We start from the raw sequence: 16500 nt of genomic DNA on the forward strand, positions 1-16500 counted from the left end.
AAAGAAATAGGTTCAGGAGTAACAGAGGTAAGAGGGAGACAAAAATAAGGTTTAAAGGTTTAAAATATAGGAGCAAGGTAAGTTAGGAGCAAGGTAAGTGATGGATAAATAGGTAGAACTACTGCCCTCTAATGGTCATTGCAGGTAATGTAAGTAGAGTCTACCAAAAGGGGTTTTAGAGAGACTAGGGGATGGCAGAGGTGAGAAGAATAAAATATAATTTACAAGCAGGTGGGAGAGTTTTAGGAGAGAGTCTAAGGAGGGTATAGGGAATGTGACTATGAGAGACAATATGGGAGTGTTAACTCTGGCAGGCAGGATGTAATATAATAAGAGACTATGGCTGCTGATAGCCCTGCAGGGAATGCTCACTTAAACAAAATAAGACAGGAGTTTATTGCAGTTTAAGACAGTAGTAGTATTTTGTACATACTTCCAAATAACTATTCCTGCTTCTCAAGGCAGTACAACATAGGGGAAGACAAGACTCTTTCCAATCTCAGGAGTAGGTATCAGACACTTTACAGAATTCAGGATTATCTCTGGGCCTCAGCTAGATAGCAGGACACTGAACTGGGGGGTATGCACTGGCAGGTGGGTTGCAAGCGCAAACGCTACCAACAGGGAAAACTCAACAGCCAGGGGTGGGGCTAGCCTACAGCAGTATTTGTTTCCCTCCAGACACTTTTACTCTCTACAACTCAATGACTGGCTTCTCCACTTCTAGTAGTTGTAGTAGCACTACCTTTTTAGACAGAGTAGTTAAATATACGTACTCTCCTGTTCCTTTAAGCCAAGCATGAGGAGTTTTTAGGGACAAATGGCCGTATTTCTCAATGTGGGCTACCTCAAAGGGCCTAGATCCCTTCTGCACACCATTTCCCACAGTACTAGACTATCTATCTCACAGGAATTTTTGGTACTTGTTTGAGGCATTCTTCCATTAAAGTTAATTTAGCTGCCATCCCAGTCTTTCAGTAGGGTCAGGAAGACATTTTTTTTATCTTTCTTGAAAGTTTCCAAAGGGTTTATACAGGGAGACTTTCTTATTGAGACTTCCAATACAAAACCCAGCAGGTCTTGGGGAATTGTACTTTGCTTTTACAAAATTGACAAAAGTTACTCTTGAACCACCTGCTATTACAGATGTCGGATGTCTCATTTAGGAAAAATACTTCTTGTGGTATCTGCCACTTCAGCCAGAAGAATTCCAAGACTTTGTGCTCTTTCTGCCGTATGTTTTTATCTGTACCCCCTCCAACACACATGCGCTCACACACACACACACACACACACACACACACACAGACTGTGTTATTTTAAGAATCAGTTGTTTGTTTATGCAGGAAGTTGCATCTGTTTCCAATTTGTCAGTACATTCATTTGCCCAATTTACTGTCTGATCTCCTTTTACCACAGGGGATGCTTCCTTTACTGCCTATCTGTTCATCACCATTTAAGATGCTATGCGGGCAAAGCCATGTCTGTACAAAAGACACTCAACTTTGTTTCTTTTCTTCAAAGTCTTTGGGACAGTAGGTCCCAAAAACTTCTTCCAAGCTTACATTTGCCAGATGGTAATCAAATTGCATAAAGTTTTGCCTCGTAATATACAACAAAGCATGATTACCTGAAGTTGCTCAAGCTCTCCCTACAGGTTGTATAGTTATCTTTGTCACCATATTCAAGAATATAGCCCTTGGCCGTTTATATGCAGTGCCTACATGTTCTCATTAAGGATTTTTGGCAAAGCATAAACTGGTTCTTATCTCCAGATCAAGATCTGCTTTTGGGAGTACTGATATCAAGGATATGTTTTCCTAGGTTTTCACTAATTAGGAAGAGTTTAGGATGGTGACCTGTAAGTTGCAGAGGATGGGTCTACTCATATCGGATCCAAAAGTTAAATTTTAATTTCATTTTAACATTTGTTGGCTGGGAAAGTCCAACTACGACAGAACCTATTTTCAGTGGAGGCTCGGGGAGAAATGCTAGATCTCTAGAAATATGTCTGTTCTGTTAAGGTCGCAACCACCTTCCTCCACCTTGACAGAGATGGTCTTTTGTTCACTCAAGCTTCAGTAGATCAACACTAAAAACATTGACAGTAAAATGTCAAGAGGAAAAAAAAAAAAAGATCCACATCCTAAAGAGCATGCTCCAAGGCACAACCTCAGACCATGTCAAAGAAATTTATTGTGTTATGTGTGTGTGTGGGGGGGGTAAGAGTACTTGCACCCACACACCCCCTGGTAATTATATTATACTAACTCCAAGATTGTACAGTCCCCAAGAAAGGGGCATATTCTCCAACCCTGAGGAGTGTCAATCTCTCTCACCTGTCGACCATCTGTTTTGTCAAAGAAGGTGTTTCAACAAAACAGACCTAGACATTTGCAAGTTTCACTGTATTACAAGTGCACCTATATATAAAGAAAAAGAGGAGAATGCGTACCTCAGATCTGGAGAGAACGCAGCACAGTAAATTGTGAGATTGCTGGGTAGCAGGGGAGGTACCAAGCAGGTTGCTAAAGTTTGAAGTATGAAGTAGTCCCAATTCCTTAAGCACTAGGTCCTTTTATGTTATAGATGATGGACCCACACTTGCAGATCTAGTGTTTTGGGAAGTATATAACTTACTTTTCTCTTCCTGCATCATTAAGATTTTTAAATGTTCGTAATTACTGAAACAAGGCGCAAACATGTACTGCCTGTTGAAGCTATGTAAAGTATAAATGTGAGGCTCCATCATAAATAATCCATGTATTTAAGAATGTAGTAGAGATTTACATTTTCTGAGTTCTGTCCACGACCATTCATATTAAAGAAAATTAAAGGGTTAGGCTGATTCTTGTTTATTTTCCAGTCTTTTTTATTGCCAACACGTCGGGTGTGATTGTGTTTGCTTATTTGATGTCCTGATTTTTGACACTTTGTTTTTGCAGGGAGGAAAGTGAGAGTGTGCTCACACTGAAAGGGCTGACTCCGACAGGAATGCTACCTAGCGGTGTGCTGTCTGGAGGGAAACAAACACTGCAAAATGGTAAGAGTTTACTAATTGCCCCACACTACTTTTCTGGTGTTTTGAAAATTACATATAAAGCACAGATGCTTGTAAACTGTACTTTGTTGACTCTACATTTTTTTAGGAAAAATGATGTAGAGTAAAAGCTAGAGAAAATGTGATGAGTTATGTCATTAGTGAAGTTTTACATCTGTATGTATTGTTTGTTAATTGTTAGTTATGATAGCTTTCTGTGTGTGCACTTACAAAGGAGTTAAACTTTATAATTACAGTGCCTTTTACTGAAATTCGATGAGTCTGTCTTAATTTCATATGTGCTTTGTGATATTTATGAAGCAACAGCTAACACTTACAGACTGAAGTATTCTTTATGAGGTCATTAAGATTTTGTTAAAGTTGTTAAAGTGATGCATGTAATAACTAACTCAAATCTGATATGTCTTTTGAAAATTTGTTTTTGATGGCTGTTTTATTTCTGGGAATGTGTATTGTGCATGTCTGTGCTACACTGCACGCCAAAGTGCTGAGAGATAAACAGTTTACTTTGGAGTAGCACATTAAATCTCCTTAATTGACATGGAATGGCAGGCAGGCATGGGGACAAATCTGTATTTAACCTAGTTTATTTAAGTGTAGCCAGCGTAACAAGATCTGGCACTGATCCACACCTGCAATATAGATAAAATGGCTACTCTGCCTGTGCCTGCAAGGTATAGTTTGTATTGTTATATTTTTGTAATGTACTCTTGGCCATTTTTTATTTTTTTTGGCTTTCTAAAATTTTTTTCTCTCTGCTTTCTTTTCTGTCTTGTCTAGAATGTTCAGGTATTCACTTGGTAAACTGTCAGTGGCTTGTGTGTTGATAGAGACCATTAAATCATAAGTAAGACAACATTCACCATAGCATACTGAAACTGCTGCATTTGCATCTTTAGAAAAATGTACAGATGGCTGATTGTTGCGCTAAAATGTATTTTTGTAAGGGTTTTTTGTTCAAATAAATTAGATTTTAGCATTTGTCAGATTTTTTTTTTTTACCTATCACCTCCATTTTTAATTTCTGAAATGTTTCAGAATGTTTATGTTGCTTTGGATACCAGTACTAGCTTAAATTCAAAGCAAATGTATGAAAACAGGGGTCAAGGTTGACTGATCATATGCTGTACAGTGCATCATTTTGTGCCAGTAGCAGGGTTAAAATACTTGTGTCATTTTTTACCTAGTAAAAAGTTTCAGTTTACTAACCCCTCTGGCATTTGAATAGAAGTGTTAATTAAAAAAGTAGTAGTACATTATTTTGATATTGCACTGGTTTTATGTTCAGTCAAATTCCCCACAGACAATCAGGCTATTCCTTTTAACAAATAAAGTGAATAGTTCAGCATAACAGAGCTCCTGGGGCCTGGGCTGAAACAGTGGACTGAACAGAAATGTATATTGAGATATCTTCTTTGCAGTACTTTTTGATATTAACCTGTAAAAACCAGTTCTGTAATACAGACTGAGAGCTGCTGTTACTGTTCGCTATGGAAACAGTAGTGTAGAATTCTATTTCAACATATATAGTTTCAGCACACTTAAGCAGAGGAATGCGGCACGGTGATACACTTTGAGTGTGGAGTCCACTTGAGTTTTTTAGTGTTTTAAGTTACACAACAGATGCTTCACAATGTTTTGCTTACTCAAGCTGTTTGACCTTGTATGGCAACTCACTCAACAACTGATATGTATGCCCTAGTCCACTTAAATGTGCACAAGATTGCATATCACAAGTCAGACACTTTTTTTTAGTATGTGCACGCAATTTATAATATTCTTCTCATTAAAAGGGTATTGGTTAACTATTTTCATGTCATATTTTCTGTTCTGCAGTTAGAGATGTGGTATAGTGTAATTAAAGTAATATATAATTTTGTAAGTCACTGTTAAGAAGTTTGGTTCTTGGTGTTACTTTTTTTTCCTGTTTAATGTCTTAAAACAAAAGAAGGAAGACTGATTCTGTTGAAATGCATGTAGTCCAGCCCAGCCCAGGTAGCAACTCATACTGAAGTCTTTCATCATAATAGCATTTTTGTGTTGTTGTTTGTGCCTTTGTTGAGCACTTTAACATTTAGCTGCATTAGCTCCTGTGCTGCTCACTGACTTGTTCTTGGAGATGAAATCTGCTCACTTTTCTCCTTCGTTTTGCAACCCCTTTCTTCTCTTCAGCTACTATTGAGGCTATTGAGGCTGATGAAGGTAAATGGGCCAGTACCAGTACCCTTGCTGTTGCTGTCACAGCAGACAAGGGGCTGCTGGGTTACTTCATTTTGCTGTAGCTTGTATTAGAGTGTGTGGGTGTTGGGCTAACAGTTGTGCCTTAGTAGTAAAAACAAAGGTGTGTTTGCTTTAAAGGGGAAATATAAAATAACATTGTCAGGCAACATAAAATATGTTTTGAAACCAAGAATTCACAAGTAGTTTTTATTTCCATAACATATTTCAAGCTAGTCAGTTCTTTTAATTAAAGTTTCATATAACAGCCAATTATGTTCCTTATTAAGATCAGTTAGCTTTAGTAGTACAAAATTGAGTTTGAAAGATCTCTGTTTATATTCTATATAGTACAAAGTAGCGGAAAGCAAAGGTCACTGATTAAGCTGTAGATCTAGTATATCCTTGTAATAAATAAAACTGTAGAATTACAGAACTTGATATCAGACGTAGGTATATTATAATTAACTGAACAGGTTGTGCTGTTGCAGAAGATGCTGTCAACTGTGGTACAGGTAGTCTCACATTGGAGCAGGAGACATTGCCCACACAATAGCTATACTAGTTTCACAAAGGTCATTCACATATCAAGTATGTCTGCCCATCAAGAAAAAGTTCTGGCATTTTAATTAGCCCCCTAAATAAATTAACTAGATCAGTCCATAGGGTGATGCCACCCATTAAGAAGAGCATTGTGCTGTACTAGAGACTTACCATTTTAATGCAGGCATGACAGCAAAAATGATTTGAAGATGGTGGTGTTGCAGGTACTTTAGAGCAGGAGTCTGCTCAGTAATGAACAAAATTAAGAGGTTAGAAAGGTTGTGGAGTGACTGCAGAGCGAAAGGATAAAGAAAAGACATTGTTGAAAATAGGCATATAGTAAATAAACATGGAGATGTCTGGGGTATTTTTTGTGTGTAGTTTGTAAGCATGCAGTGTGAACTCCTCTTATCACTTGTTAATTTTGTCAGAGTATAAATGAAGGAGCTGTGCTTAGACTGAAATGATGCCAGACTCCATTAAGATATTTACAAGTGGGACATGGGGGAAAAACTTATGCTTCCCTGCATGCCTCTCAAGTGTCACTAATTTTGCAGAACATCCCCTATTTGGCTTCATATTTTTGCCCTGACCCTCTTAAAAGTTTGATTTTCTAGTAAATCCGCCAGTAATACCAGAGATTGAAGTTTCATGCTTCTTAATTATAAGCATGATCATGCAAAATTTGTTGCTCTAATAACTTAGGTGAATTAGAGTAGTAGTTCTGATTTGGGGTCTCGGTCCTCCAATCTTTTTGGCTTGACTCAAGGCAGGATGATGAATCACAACTTCAAAACACTGTGGTTGCTGAGTATATGCAGCTTGTGAATTGGAGGCCTCATCTGGTTTTTGCTTCTTTGTGCAAAGCAAAATTTTAAACTGCTGAGATACAGGCTGCTAGCTCTGGGGTGTACGAAAATTACTTGGGGTATCTGGATACAGATGCAGTTCTGGGCACATGTTTACATACAGTATACCCTTCACAGGTGTTGCTAATGGCAGGACCTTATCTGCATTTTCATTAATGTTATGTAAAGCATGTAGCTACCTACCCATTCACCAAGTTAGCCTTTTTAGTATGCCATCCTGACATTGTTTCATAGGGTAATAACTTTGCTGTGTGTGTTAACTCAGCAACTGTTCTTAAAATGCCTTTTAGAATGGTCTTTCTGAGTCACTAAGACATGTTTTTCTGAGGAATTTGATGTACTGCTTTAGTCAGTACAGAAACTTTCCTGAATTGTACCACCCTACAGACAAACACCCAGAGCATACTTCACGGCTTTTAAGCTGGATAAGTGTTGCTTTATACACAAAGAGTCATCTTAAGAGATGTAGGAGAGCTGTAACAGCTTTTGGTTCATGCGATGTCAGCATCTACGTCTTCCGTAGATAGTATACAAATGGATCTTTGACTTTAGGTTGAAGGTGGAAATGTTGTAATGTGAGGGTAAAACAAGGTGAACTTTTCCATTTATACTAAACTTAGAATGACTGCAGATAAATGGGAAAGAGAGAATTATTGTTAGTGCTTCACATGGCTTTGACCTCAGTGCCTTTGAAGAGTATATAAGAAGCATCCGTTCATTTTCTAGAGATTCGTGGAACAGAATACTTCAAAGCAGCATAACTTCACATTGGGAGTGGCATAACAACTTTTTTTGATCTGATGGTAAAATTAGTGGATCAGGGAAAGACTGTGGATATGACATTGCTTAAGTGCCACACTGCAAGATTTTTTTATGCTGCAGTACAGAAGTCAACAGCTGAGTGCTTTATTAGGAGTATGTTTTGCATTGGGGAGCTGGGATAAAGATTGGATAGCAAACTACAAAGGTAGTCTGGGAAGATAAGAGTACATTCAGAAGAAAGTGGTAGCAACTGGTAGTATCGTGCATGCTTCAGCTCTATGGCATTTACTTTATTATATGACGCAACATGCAATCTGAAATCATTGAGGTATGACAGGTCTGATACTATTAGCACAGCAGGCAGCATGCAGAGTGGGGATGTTTGCAAAAGAAAGGTCTGTGGATATGGCTGTTTAAGTTTGAATGATTTTTGCTGGTTAAAATATCTTGCCTGTAGAGAGTTGTCGTATAAACTGTGGTAGACAAACCTAGGTGTGTTGATGGTTTAATGGCAGGAGGTTGTCAGCAGACGCAGTTTGACAATGGAACATTGCATGGCAGAAGGTACTGAGAGGAGAAATTCAGAAGCTGTTATCTACCTGCACAGGGAGCCTGTGAATTATGACAGTGACTTGTTCAGAGTGCAGAATATGTTGATACCAGTATGCTAACATTAATTACAGAGGCTCTTCAGGTAGAGAGAGATCAAGGATATACTTAAAGAAGGTGAGTGGCTAATGAAGGGATATTGTACTGATCTCGGAATCTTGATTTCTGAGACCAACGGTACAAATTGGAGTTGAAAATAACTTTTTGACTGCCAATCCTTGTTGGGGGCTTAAATCCTTGTAGTCTCATGATTAGTTTTCTTTTTTGAGTTCTTGCAAGGTAAAGTTAAAATGAAAGGAAAAAGTAGTACTTTCAAAACATGGGGTCTTAGAAGTGGATCCTTCAGAATACAGGCTTAGAAATGTTCTTCCTTGAAAAGGGGGAATGTGGACACCTCTAACTATATTATAAAAATAGAGATCTAAAGGGGTAGGGCCTTTTAAAATGATATGAGTGTAAGAAGAGGTAAAGAAGTTTGTATTGGAGAAGTAGAGATTACAAAGTGAGTAGGTTCTTAAACGTCAGGAAATCATTGGATAAAAAGATCACTTTTAAAGAGCACATTACCTAAGGCTGACAGCATATCAGCCATGAAAATTTGCTTTATATTCATGCTTACAAACTACACATCTAAGAAAATCAAACTGACAGGAAGTCATCCTTAGGGCAGTGAATAGCAAGACAGAGCAACTGCGTAGACTGGAAAGCAACATAGATTACCTATAGGTAGTAAAAGGATTGAAAAATAAAATGCCCTAAATAATTATAGTTCAAAAATGTCAAAAAAGTAAAACATATTTATCTTTATTTAAACAGGCAGAGAAAATAGTAGCTGTCCATTCCCAGTAATGAAAATGCTCTTAAACATTAGTACACTTTTTCTGATGCATAGCTGTAACGATTTAAACCTAACTTACTAAGTTTTGTAGGAATCACTAATGGAGAGAGCAGTCCCTCAAATTTTGTAGCATATAGTGTAACTGCACTTAGTGTTAAACAGTGGTTTAAAACCCATAGTGCTTAATCTACTTTTTAGTCAGTTTATTATAGTTCTAAAACTGTCATAAAGCTAGATGGATAAAATACTGGTGTAATTTTAAGTTTAAAACATTTCAGATAAGTAGAGTTCAGTTCCCCTTTAAAACAAGTCCGATTTTCAGTTGTATTTAGTTCTTGCATATCAGATTCTCCCCTAGTAGTGACTATTCTTAAAAATGCTCTGTATATTGAATGATTTCCTATTTGTCATTTTTAGTGTGTCCCAAATTAGAACACAGCCTAAGCAAGAATGAATACAACTGCCTTTTTATTTTTAAATAGCAGTTCATGGACTGTTATTTATGGCGGAATTTCCTATTCCTTCCAGCAAACTTTAATCTGCAGTGTGCATCATTGTTGACAGTTTTGCTTTTCTCTGTGATTTATGTGACTCTGGATGTGTTGTGTTTTAGTATATTACTGTAAAGTTGCTAATGTCCTTTGTCTGACGTGAAGTTGCAGCTTCTTACAGAACAAACTTACAGGGTCTGACAAAGTGCAAGTCAGAATTTTAAGCCCTACAGAGTTCTCAGAAAACAAGTACTACGAAGTACTAAATGTGATTAACTTGACGTATGCATTAATATAATGAGTGCATGCAGTTCACAAGTGTTTTGTCACACAGAACTGTGCTCCCGTATGCTGCATATTCAGTCAGAAAAGGAAACAGTTTAGCATCTTTTCTATTGCTATATGTAAATGATATTTGTTTTAAAACTGTATCACAGTGTGTCACATTAAGAATGTGTATAGACTGTTATTCTTTCAACACTGCCAGTTATTTCATATTTGTCACTTACAAAGCCAGTTTTCCAAGGTTCCTAAAGAACTACCCTCTTTAGCACATCTTTTTAGGAGAGCTAATTCTGTCAATTGGAATGTGAGTATGTGCTAATTATCATTTCGTTATGAGTGGTTCTAAAGTTGTTCCATAGATGGCAATGTTTCTTGCTGTCATTTTTATTTTTGATGCATAATCATCCTCTCTCAATTAAATATACTGCAGCAAACAATCTTTTCAAATTAAGCATGATGTGCAAAACTGTAAGTATAATCATTTCTTAATTGTGGTTGCATTGTAAATGGTATATTTGAAAGAACTACTAGAGAGTGTGTTGCTGTTTAACACGTTCACTGTAGTGATGCACATAAACAGACATTAGTAGTTGCAAAGGGTCAGCGGTACAGCTGCCCCCTTTGTGCTATCTTTGTTGCTTGACTTGTGCTGCCTGTCCATGTTAAAATGTGCACTGCTGCTAATAGAGGAAATATGATCTTGCTGTTATCTGAGCATGTCCTTAAAAAAAGAGGTTGAAAATGGAAGTACAGGGCAACATGCTCATTCTGAAAGGGTAAAAGCAAGCTGAATAATGCATTGAAGCTGTTTAGTTCACAGTAAGCATATGAAATATTTATGACAGCAGTTGTTTTCTTTGAACTGTAGTTGCCCAGTCCTTTTTAGTGCATGTGACCAAAAATGGAGAAAGAATTTGCATAGCCATTTAAACAAACTGGTTGAAAACTATTGAATTTCATAGTAATTCAGGGGCCTTATTTGTCTGAGCTCTTAATGGACATGGTATCTGCTTGTCTAATACCAGCCTATTAACCTTTAATGTACTGTAAAGCTTATGTAAGAAAGTAAACCTGTGACAGTAACTTGTATTTGTAAATGCGTAGAAAGTATCCCCTACAGACATAGAGCCATTGCACAGATTTACTTGTATTAAGTAGTTATTTTCCGAGTGTCTTGTCTCTTACCTTTGTGAGCAGTTCTTTTCATGTAGTGTAATTACAAAACTGCTTACATGGTGATTTTCTTAAATTATATTTTGACTGTCATCTGTTATTGCTGCAAGAGTGAAATGTCCTGTGTTGATACGTACAACAATCACTAGGACTTTTGGGAAGTTACATTGTAACATATTTTAATTAAATGTGGGGCCAAGGGAGCAGTTTCCTAGAATGAGGACAGGGACTGTCTGTTCAGTGCTTATTAAATAATTTTACATATTTTCATTACGTTTTAAATGTTTAATATTGTGTATTTTAATATGCATGGGTGGCACATCTGCAGCAAAGATAGCTGATCAAGTGGTTTGTTTTAATGTGTTACATGAGTTGATCAGTTTTAAAACATTGGTCTTTAAGATGTTCCTGTAAAATCTCTCTGGTAGAAAGCTTAGTTTGTCATCTGAGACGTTAAGCCTTTCCTCCCCAGCCCTAATTTTATCGTTGATGCAACATTACCACTAAGAATGGACTTTTTTCCTCTCATTAATTAAAAAAGAAAAATGCATTAAAACCACATTGATGGCATAGTGATAAATATTAACATTTTTCCTGTCAAATCCTTGTAGTCTCTGAAGTTATACCTTCATGCTGAAAGTGAAGTTCACCTCAGTAGTGAGACTTTTATGAAATATTTTAGTAATGTTTTTTTTTCTTTGCCGCTTGTACTTTTTAGTGCTTAGACTTGCGTGTTTTAATGAGCTTACTTGCTTAATTGCACACTATTAAGTTTTTTCTTTTTTTATTTCTTTACCACCCCTTTCCTGCAGCTATTAAAGGATTTTCACCACAACACAAGATCTCCAGCTTTGAGGAAGCTAAAGGCCTGGATAGAATCAATGAAAGGATGCCTCCTCGCAAGGATGCCATGCCTTGTGATGCCAACCTTATCTCTCTCAACAAGGCGCTCTCTTCAGAGACTAATGGCACTGACAGCAACGGCAGCAACAGCAGCAATATTCAGTGACCGCTTCCCGTTGTGCTGCACGGCATGATAACATGACTGCCGCAACAGCAGTTGGATGTTCTTGCCTGTGACAACAGCTGCTTGCTTGGTGGGCCGGGTGTTGGATTCCGTTTACAGCATGAACAAAGAGAGATAATAAACTTTATTTTGGTGGGAGGGGGGGGAGCAACTTCACCTCCTTGAGATATGCCTTTTAATACTTATAGAAAAGTGGAAAAGCAAAATGCTGATAACTTACAGAGTGAGGGAAATGAACATGTTTTCCCTGCTGCATTGAAGAACTTCTAGGTATGTTACTGAACGGCCTTTTTATTATAATACTGGACACGGAAACTTTGTCTATCTTCTTACTAACTGTTGTACGTTTACAGACGCAGCACTAAAATGGGCGAACATCAAAACATTTTTTAACATATAAAGATGTACAAAATAAGGACTATTTATTGATAATGTTTTGCTACTCTTGTCAGAAAAAAAAAAGAGCTATAACATACAATAAATTAGGCAGTCTTAAACGAATGTTGCAAATTTGTTAAACATGCCAAAAAAAAAAAAAAAAGAAAAAAGAAAGTTTAATTTTGTACAGATCATGCTTACCTCAGGTTTATTTAGTGTGTTTGGATGCCCTTCTTTCTGTATAACAGCTTAACTGATTTGGCCGTGGTTATTCTTTCATTTTAAGTTTAATAACTGGAATATTAACATTAATCTTATCATTTGGCTGTTTGTTTAGTTTTTTTGGGTAAATCAAGTCTTGGTTGTGGCTTGCTGAAGTTTAAATATTTATGAGTGGTGCATTTTAAGTATAGTGAACAAGACACCATATTAAGTGCAGTGAAAGCATCTATATTCTGTAAAAATCTGCCTATGCATGTTTTTTTAAGAAACAGATTGCCTGTATAGGCCTATATGGGACTGTAATGCGCTTAGTGGTCTGACTTATACTGGAAATGTATTGTATACTGGCGTTACTTTATATTCCCTCAATGAAACTGCTTAATGCCTTTGAATTTTTGTAATTACACAAGCATTGAGAAGAGAATTCTAACTGGGAGAGGATTCTTAACATTTTTAAAATGAGCTTGTCAGTGCACATGTAAATGGTTAGCATGTTTAGCAGACCCTTTGAAATGGGGAAAACAAAATTTGTGGTTACATGTGAAATTCAAAATGCATGATAACTGTTAGTGTCATACTGGTTTAGTCATTTTTATTCTGTAATGTGCCACGAGATGTGTAATTTTTCCAAATCTTTCCCCCCTCTTCATATTATCAGTTACGGGTTCGATACTGGTCCATTCTGAAAAAGGAAAAAAGCAAAAAAATTTGATTGACCTTTTATAATGACTGTATAAGTGCCCAAATAATTCACTACAGCCTAAAGCCTTGCCTTTGTAATTTAACTTCTGAAATGTTGGCAACTGACGCATGCACTTGTAACGATGAAAAAAGCATTTTATATTACTACTCAATAAAAATGTGCATGAACGTAACAAAACCTTGAGTTGTACACTAGTCGCAACATATCTTAACAGCATTTTCATGTGTGGTATTTAATACAGAGATGTTTTACCTAGTTACTTTTCCTCTACCTTTCACGAGTTAGAGAGGATTAATGATTCTGTTTTGCTATAATTGTCATTGTATAGTTCACACCCCGATTGTTTTTAAGGATTGGAGAGAAAGGGTTCAGCTGTCTGTTTTTTTATCATATATTTTATTATTGTATGACATTATTCTTGTTCTATGGATTTCATTAATTTTTTTATCATCTTGGCTGCTGGATCTCCCACAGCAGTAATGCTTGGGTATTGTCTGTGGTACCTGTCCTCTACAGTCCAGGTATCGAAGCACTTGGTTTGTTGCATAAGTAAATACATAGACAAGCAAGCACACCAGGTTATTTAAGTTCTAAAGGTGATGACCACAGTTTATTCCACTTCTCTTCAGTATTTACTTTTTGCAGGTTCTTTAAGCCAAACGAGTTTTATCTTTTCATTATTTTGACATAATTATAATGTTAGTGATACATGATAATTTAATAAAGATGTTTAGTAAAAAAAAAAAAAAAAAAAAAAAACTAGGATATTCCATGGAACTTTTACTGTTCCAGGTGAACCCACAGGGGTGTCAGTATATTAAATGAATATAATTTTTGTTGCATGATGGGTTGTGTCTTTATAGGTATAGGCTTACACCCTTAGAAGCACAGTTTCAGGTGTGCACAAGCCTCTGTTGTCTCAGCAGCACCAGCTGCATGTGCCACATGGGAGTCGTGGCTCCATTGTCCAACACCTTCCATTTACCTGCTGTTCACTCATCATTTCATATATCAGATAAACTCAAGAAGCTTTGTTCTGAATCTGACTGAAGCTTTGTTCTGAATCTGACTGAATGAGTGGTGTCCCATTTCCTCCTTGTCCCCCAGTACGGAATTGTGAGCATACTGAGATCCTTCTCTCTGAGCCAGACATTGTTAATGACACTTCTCCTCCTTTGCAGCTCACTCCTGCAGACTCCGATTGAATAGGCAAATTCAGTCTTACAAAGGCCACTGTGGACTGGCTTTGTAACTCTTTTGCCTTCTCCCCAAAGTGGCTGAACCCATATTTGGAGAAAGAAGGATGTTTCTGCCTTTAAACACAGACAGAAAGGAGGAGGGGGTGTTATGGATCCAGAATGGGGAGTAGTAGTTAGAGTTAGGAAGGAGGATAGAGAAAATAACGGGACAAATAGAAGTGGCTTGGAAGATGACTTGGTAGTATTTACTATGCGATTCGAAGTCTCTGGGTAGGAAGGGAGCTGTAGGGCATGGTGCAGGCCAGGTATTGTCAATATCACAGAAACAAGAGCCACTGTCAAGACAAGTTTGGGATGCAGTGGATACTGAAAGCAGGTTATTAAGGAAACAGACGAGAAAGGGATGGAAGAAGAGTACTGATGTACTTAAAGGATGAGTTCAGAGAGGTATAGGACCATCACCCTATGAAGGAGGGGAACAACTGGGCTTGGTCAAAACCTTAGGTTAGGACACTGGAGGTTAAGGTAGAGGAAGGGAAGATGGTGATGCATTATTGTAGCATATCAGACTCACACACGAGGGAAGAGGATAAGAGACTGCAAGAGCGAATAAAGGAGTAGGGTAGGAAGAAAAGTTTTATGGTCATGATGTATTCAGTCTGCTAGGAACTGACTGGAAAAATTCCAAGCTCCAGGATGTGATGGAGCAGGAGAGGTTTATCAGAATCTTGGAGCATAAGAGATTTAGCCATCTGATGCAGGTCCGGAAAAGGTAGAATTCTGTATGTGATTTTAACCAAGGTGTTGTACTTCAGGGATATATAGTTGAATGGAGTTCTTCAGATATTATAGTTGAATGGACTTTTAGTCAACAAAGATCTTACCACTGTGTGGTTTAGAGTTGTGGTGGGGAGAGTAAGGACAGAGGGACAAAGACAGTAGTATGTGGTTTTAAGGCTGTGAATTATGATGAGATAAAGAGAGAGTCAGTGTGGCTTTAGGGTAGTGGAGACAAATTAAAGATTTAAAGAAACTGCACAGAGCTGAGGACAGTGGTTGGAGCATGAAGAAAGTGTATTATTGATATCACACAATGGTCCTTTAAGAACACTTTATTCAAACTGTAAACATAACATTAATGCAAAGTTAACTACAGTGTTTTCATCCTCAAACTACGACTTCTTCAGAACATCTAATACTACCTCCACTGTGCACGTTTAAATACCCTGTCATAACCATGTCATTGCTTTTCAAATTAAAATAAAATGCAAGTGGATTAGAACAATTTTAGTACATATAAAAATGTAAAAAAAATGTATTAATAATGTGTTGTTGAGTGGAACCAATATGTCAGATAAATTGGTAAGTACATTAAAAAAAAAAAAAAAAAATATATATATATATATATATATATATATATATATATATGAGACTAGTAGAAAGCAAATAAAAGGTTGTGATATCAAAACACTCTTAACCTGCTATACAAGAACAAATAATCTCAGATACATATTAAACTATATTTATATATATAAAGTTCCTCATGGAAATCTCATAAATATAATATAATACAAATTTTAAATATAATTTAAAATATCTTCCCTACCATATATTACCAGTTTTCAAGCACCCCTACGTTGTACTTAAAACTACAAAAATTAAAAATAGTATAAACTGGTAAAGTTCAGTGCATCATTGCTAGAACAAATAATTATACAAAGTGTAATGTGGACTGATTTATATTTATATTCATGTAATATAATATAATAAAGGTCCTCTTAATTACATAACATTGATTGTGAGATTAAAATTAATCATGAATTTAAAATTACTCCGGTTTTAGGTTGAAATACCTCATAATCTGGCTGCTCTAAGATTTAATCCAGGGCCTATAGAAATGTTGCCTTTCAGTCCTAGTCTTGCTAGCATCTAGAATTAACTGCCAATAAAGTACCCTGTACTCTTGCTTTGTATCCTAAGGACCCCCACCCAGGATCTTTACCTACTTCCTCAGTAACAAAAAATATAAAATCCCTACTCCCACACACTTTTTTTTAATTTTATTTGTTATTTATTTATTGTACATTTGTTTACCAGGAAAGTCCGACTGGGATAAGACCCAT

At 36.8% G+C, this 16500-nt stretch overlaps 1 protein-coding gene across 6 annotated transcripts in view; it reads left to right on the top strand.

Moving 5' to 3' along the window:
• PPP3CA (protein phosphatase 3 catalytic subunit alpha) overlaps positions 1-13355 on the top strand; it is a 2125362-nt gene extending 2112007 nt beyond the window's left edge. For 2 of the 6 annotated variants that reach the window (XM_044062110.1, XM_044062112.1), the window contains 4 exons: positions 2946-3043; positions 3842-3850; positions 5234-5263; positions 11661-13355. In XM_044062110.1, the coding sequence (XP_043918045.1) occupies positions 2946-3043; positions 3842-3850; positions 5234-5263; positions 11661-11857 (334 nt within the window). In that variant the 3' untranslated portion in view covers positions 11858-13355. The remainder of the gene's footprint in view (positions 1-2945; positions 3044-3841; positions 3851-5233; positions 5264-11660) is intronic. The other 4 variants (XM_044062111.1, XM_044062113.1, XM_044062114.1 and 1 more) reach the window with 2 other exon arrangements.
• The last annotated feature ends 3145 nt before the right edge of the window (positions 13356-16500 follow it).

Source organism: Protopterus annectens, chromosome 2.part1 (assembly GCF_019279795.1).
Source record: "Protopterus annectens isolate FY-2018-M chromosome 2.part1, PAN1.0, whole genome shotgun sequence".
Lineage (NCBI taxonomy): Eukaryota > Metazoa > Chordata > Ceratodontiformes > Protopteridae > Protopterus > Protopterus annectens.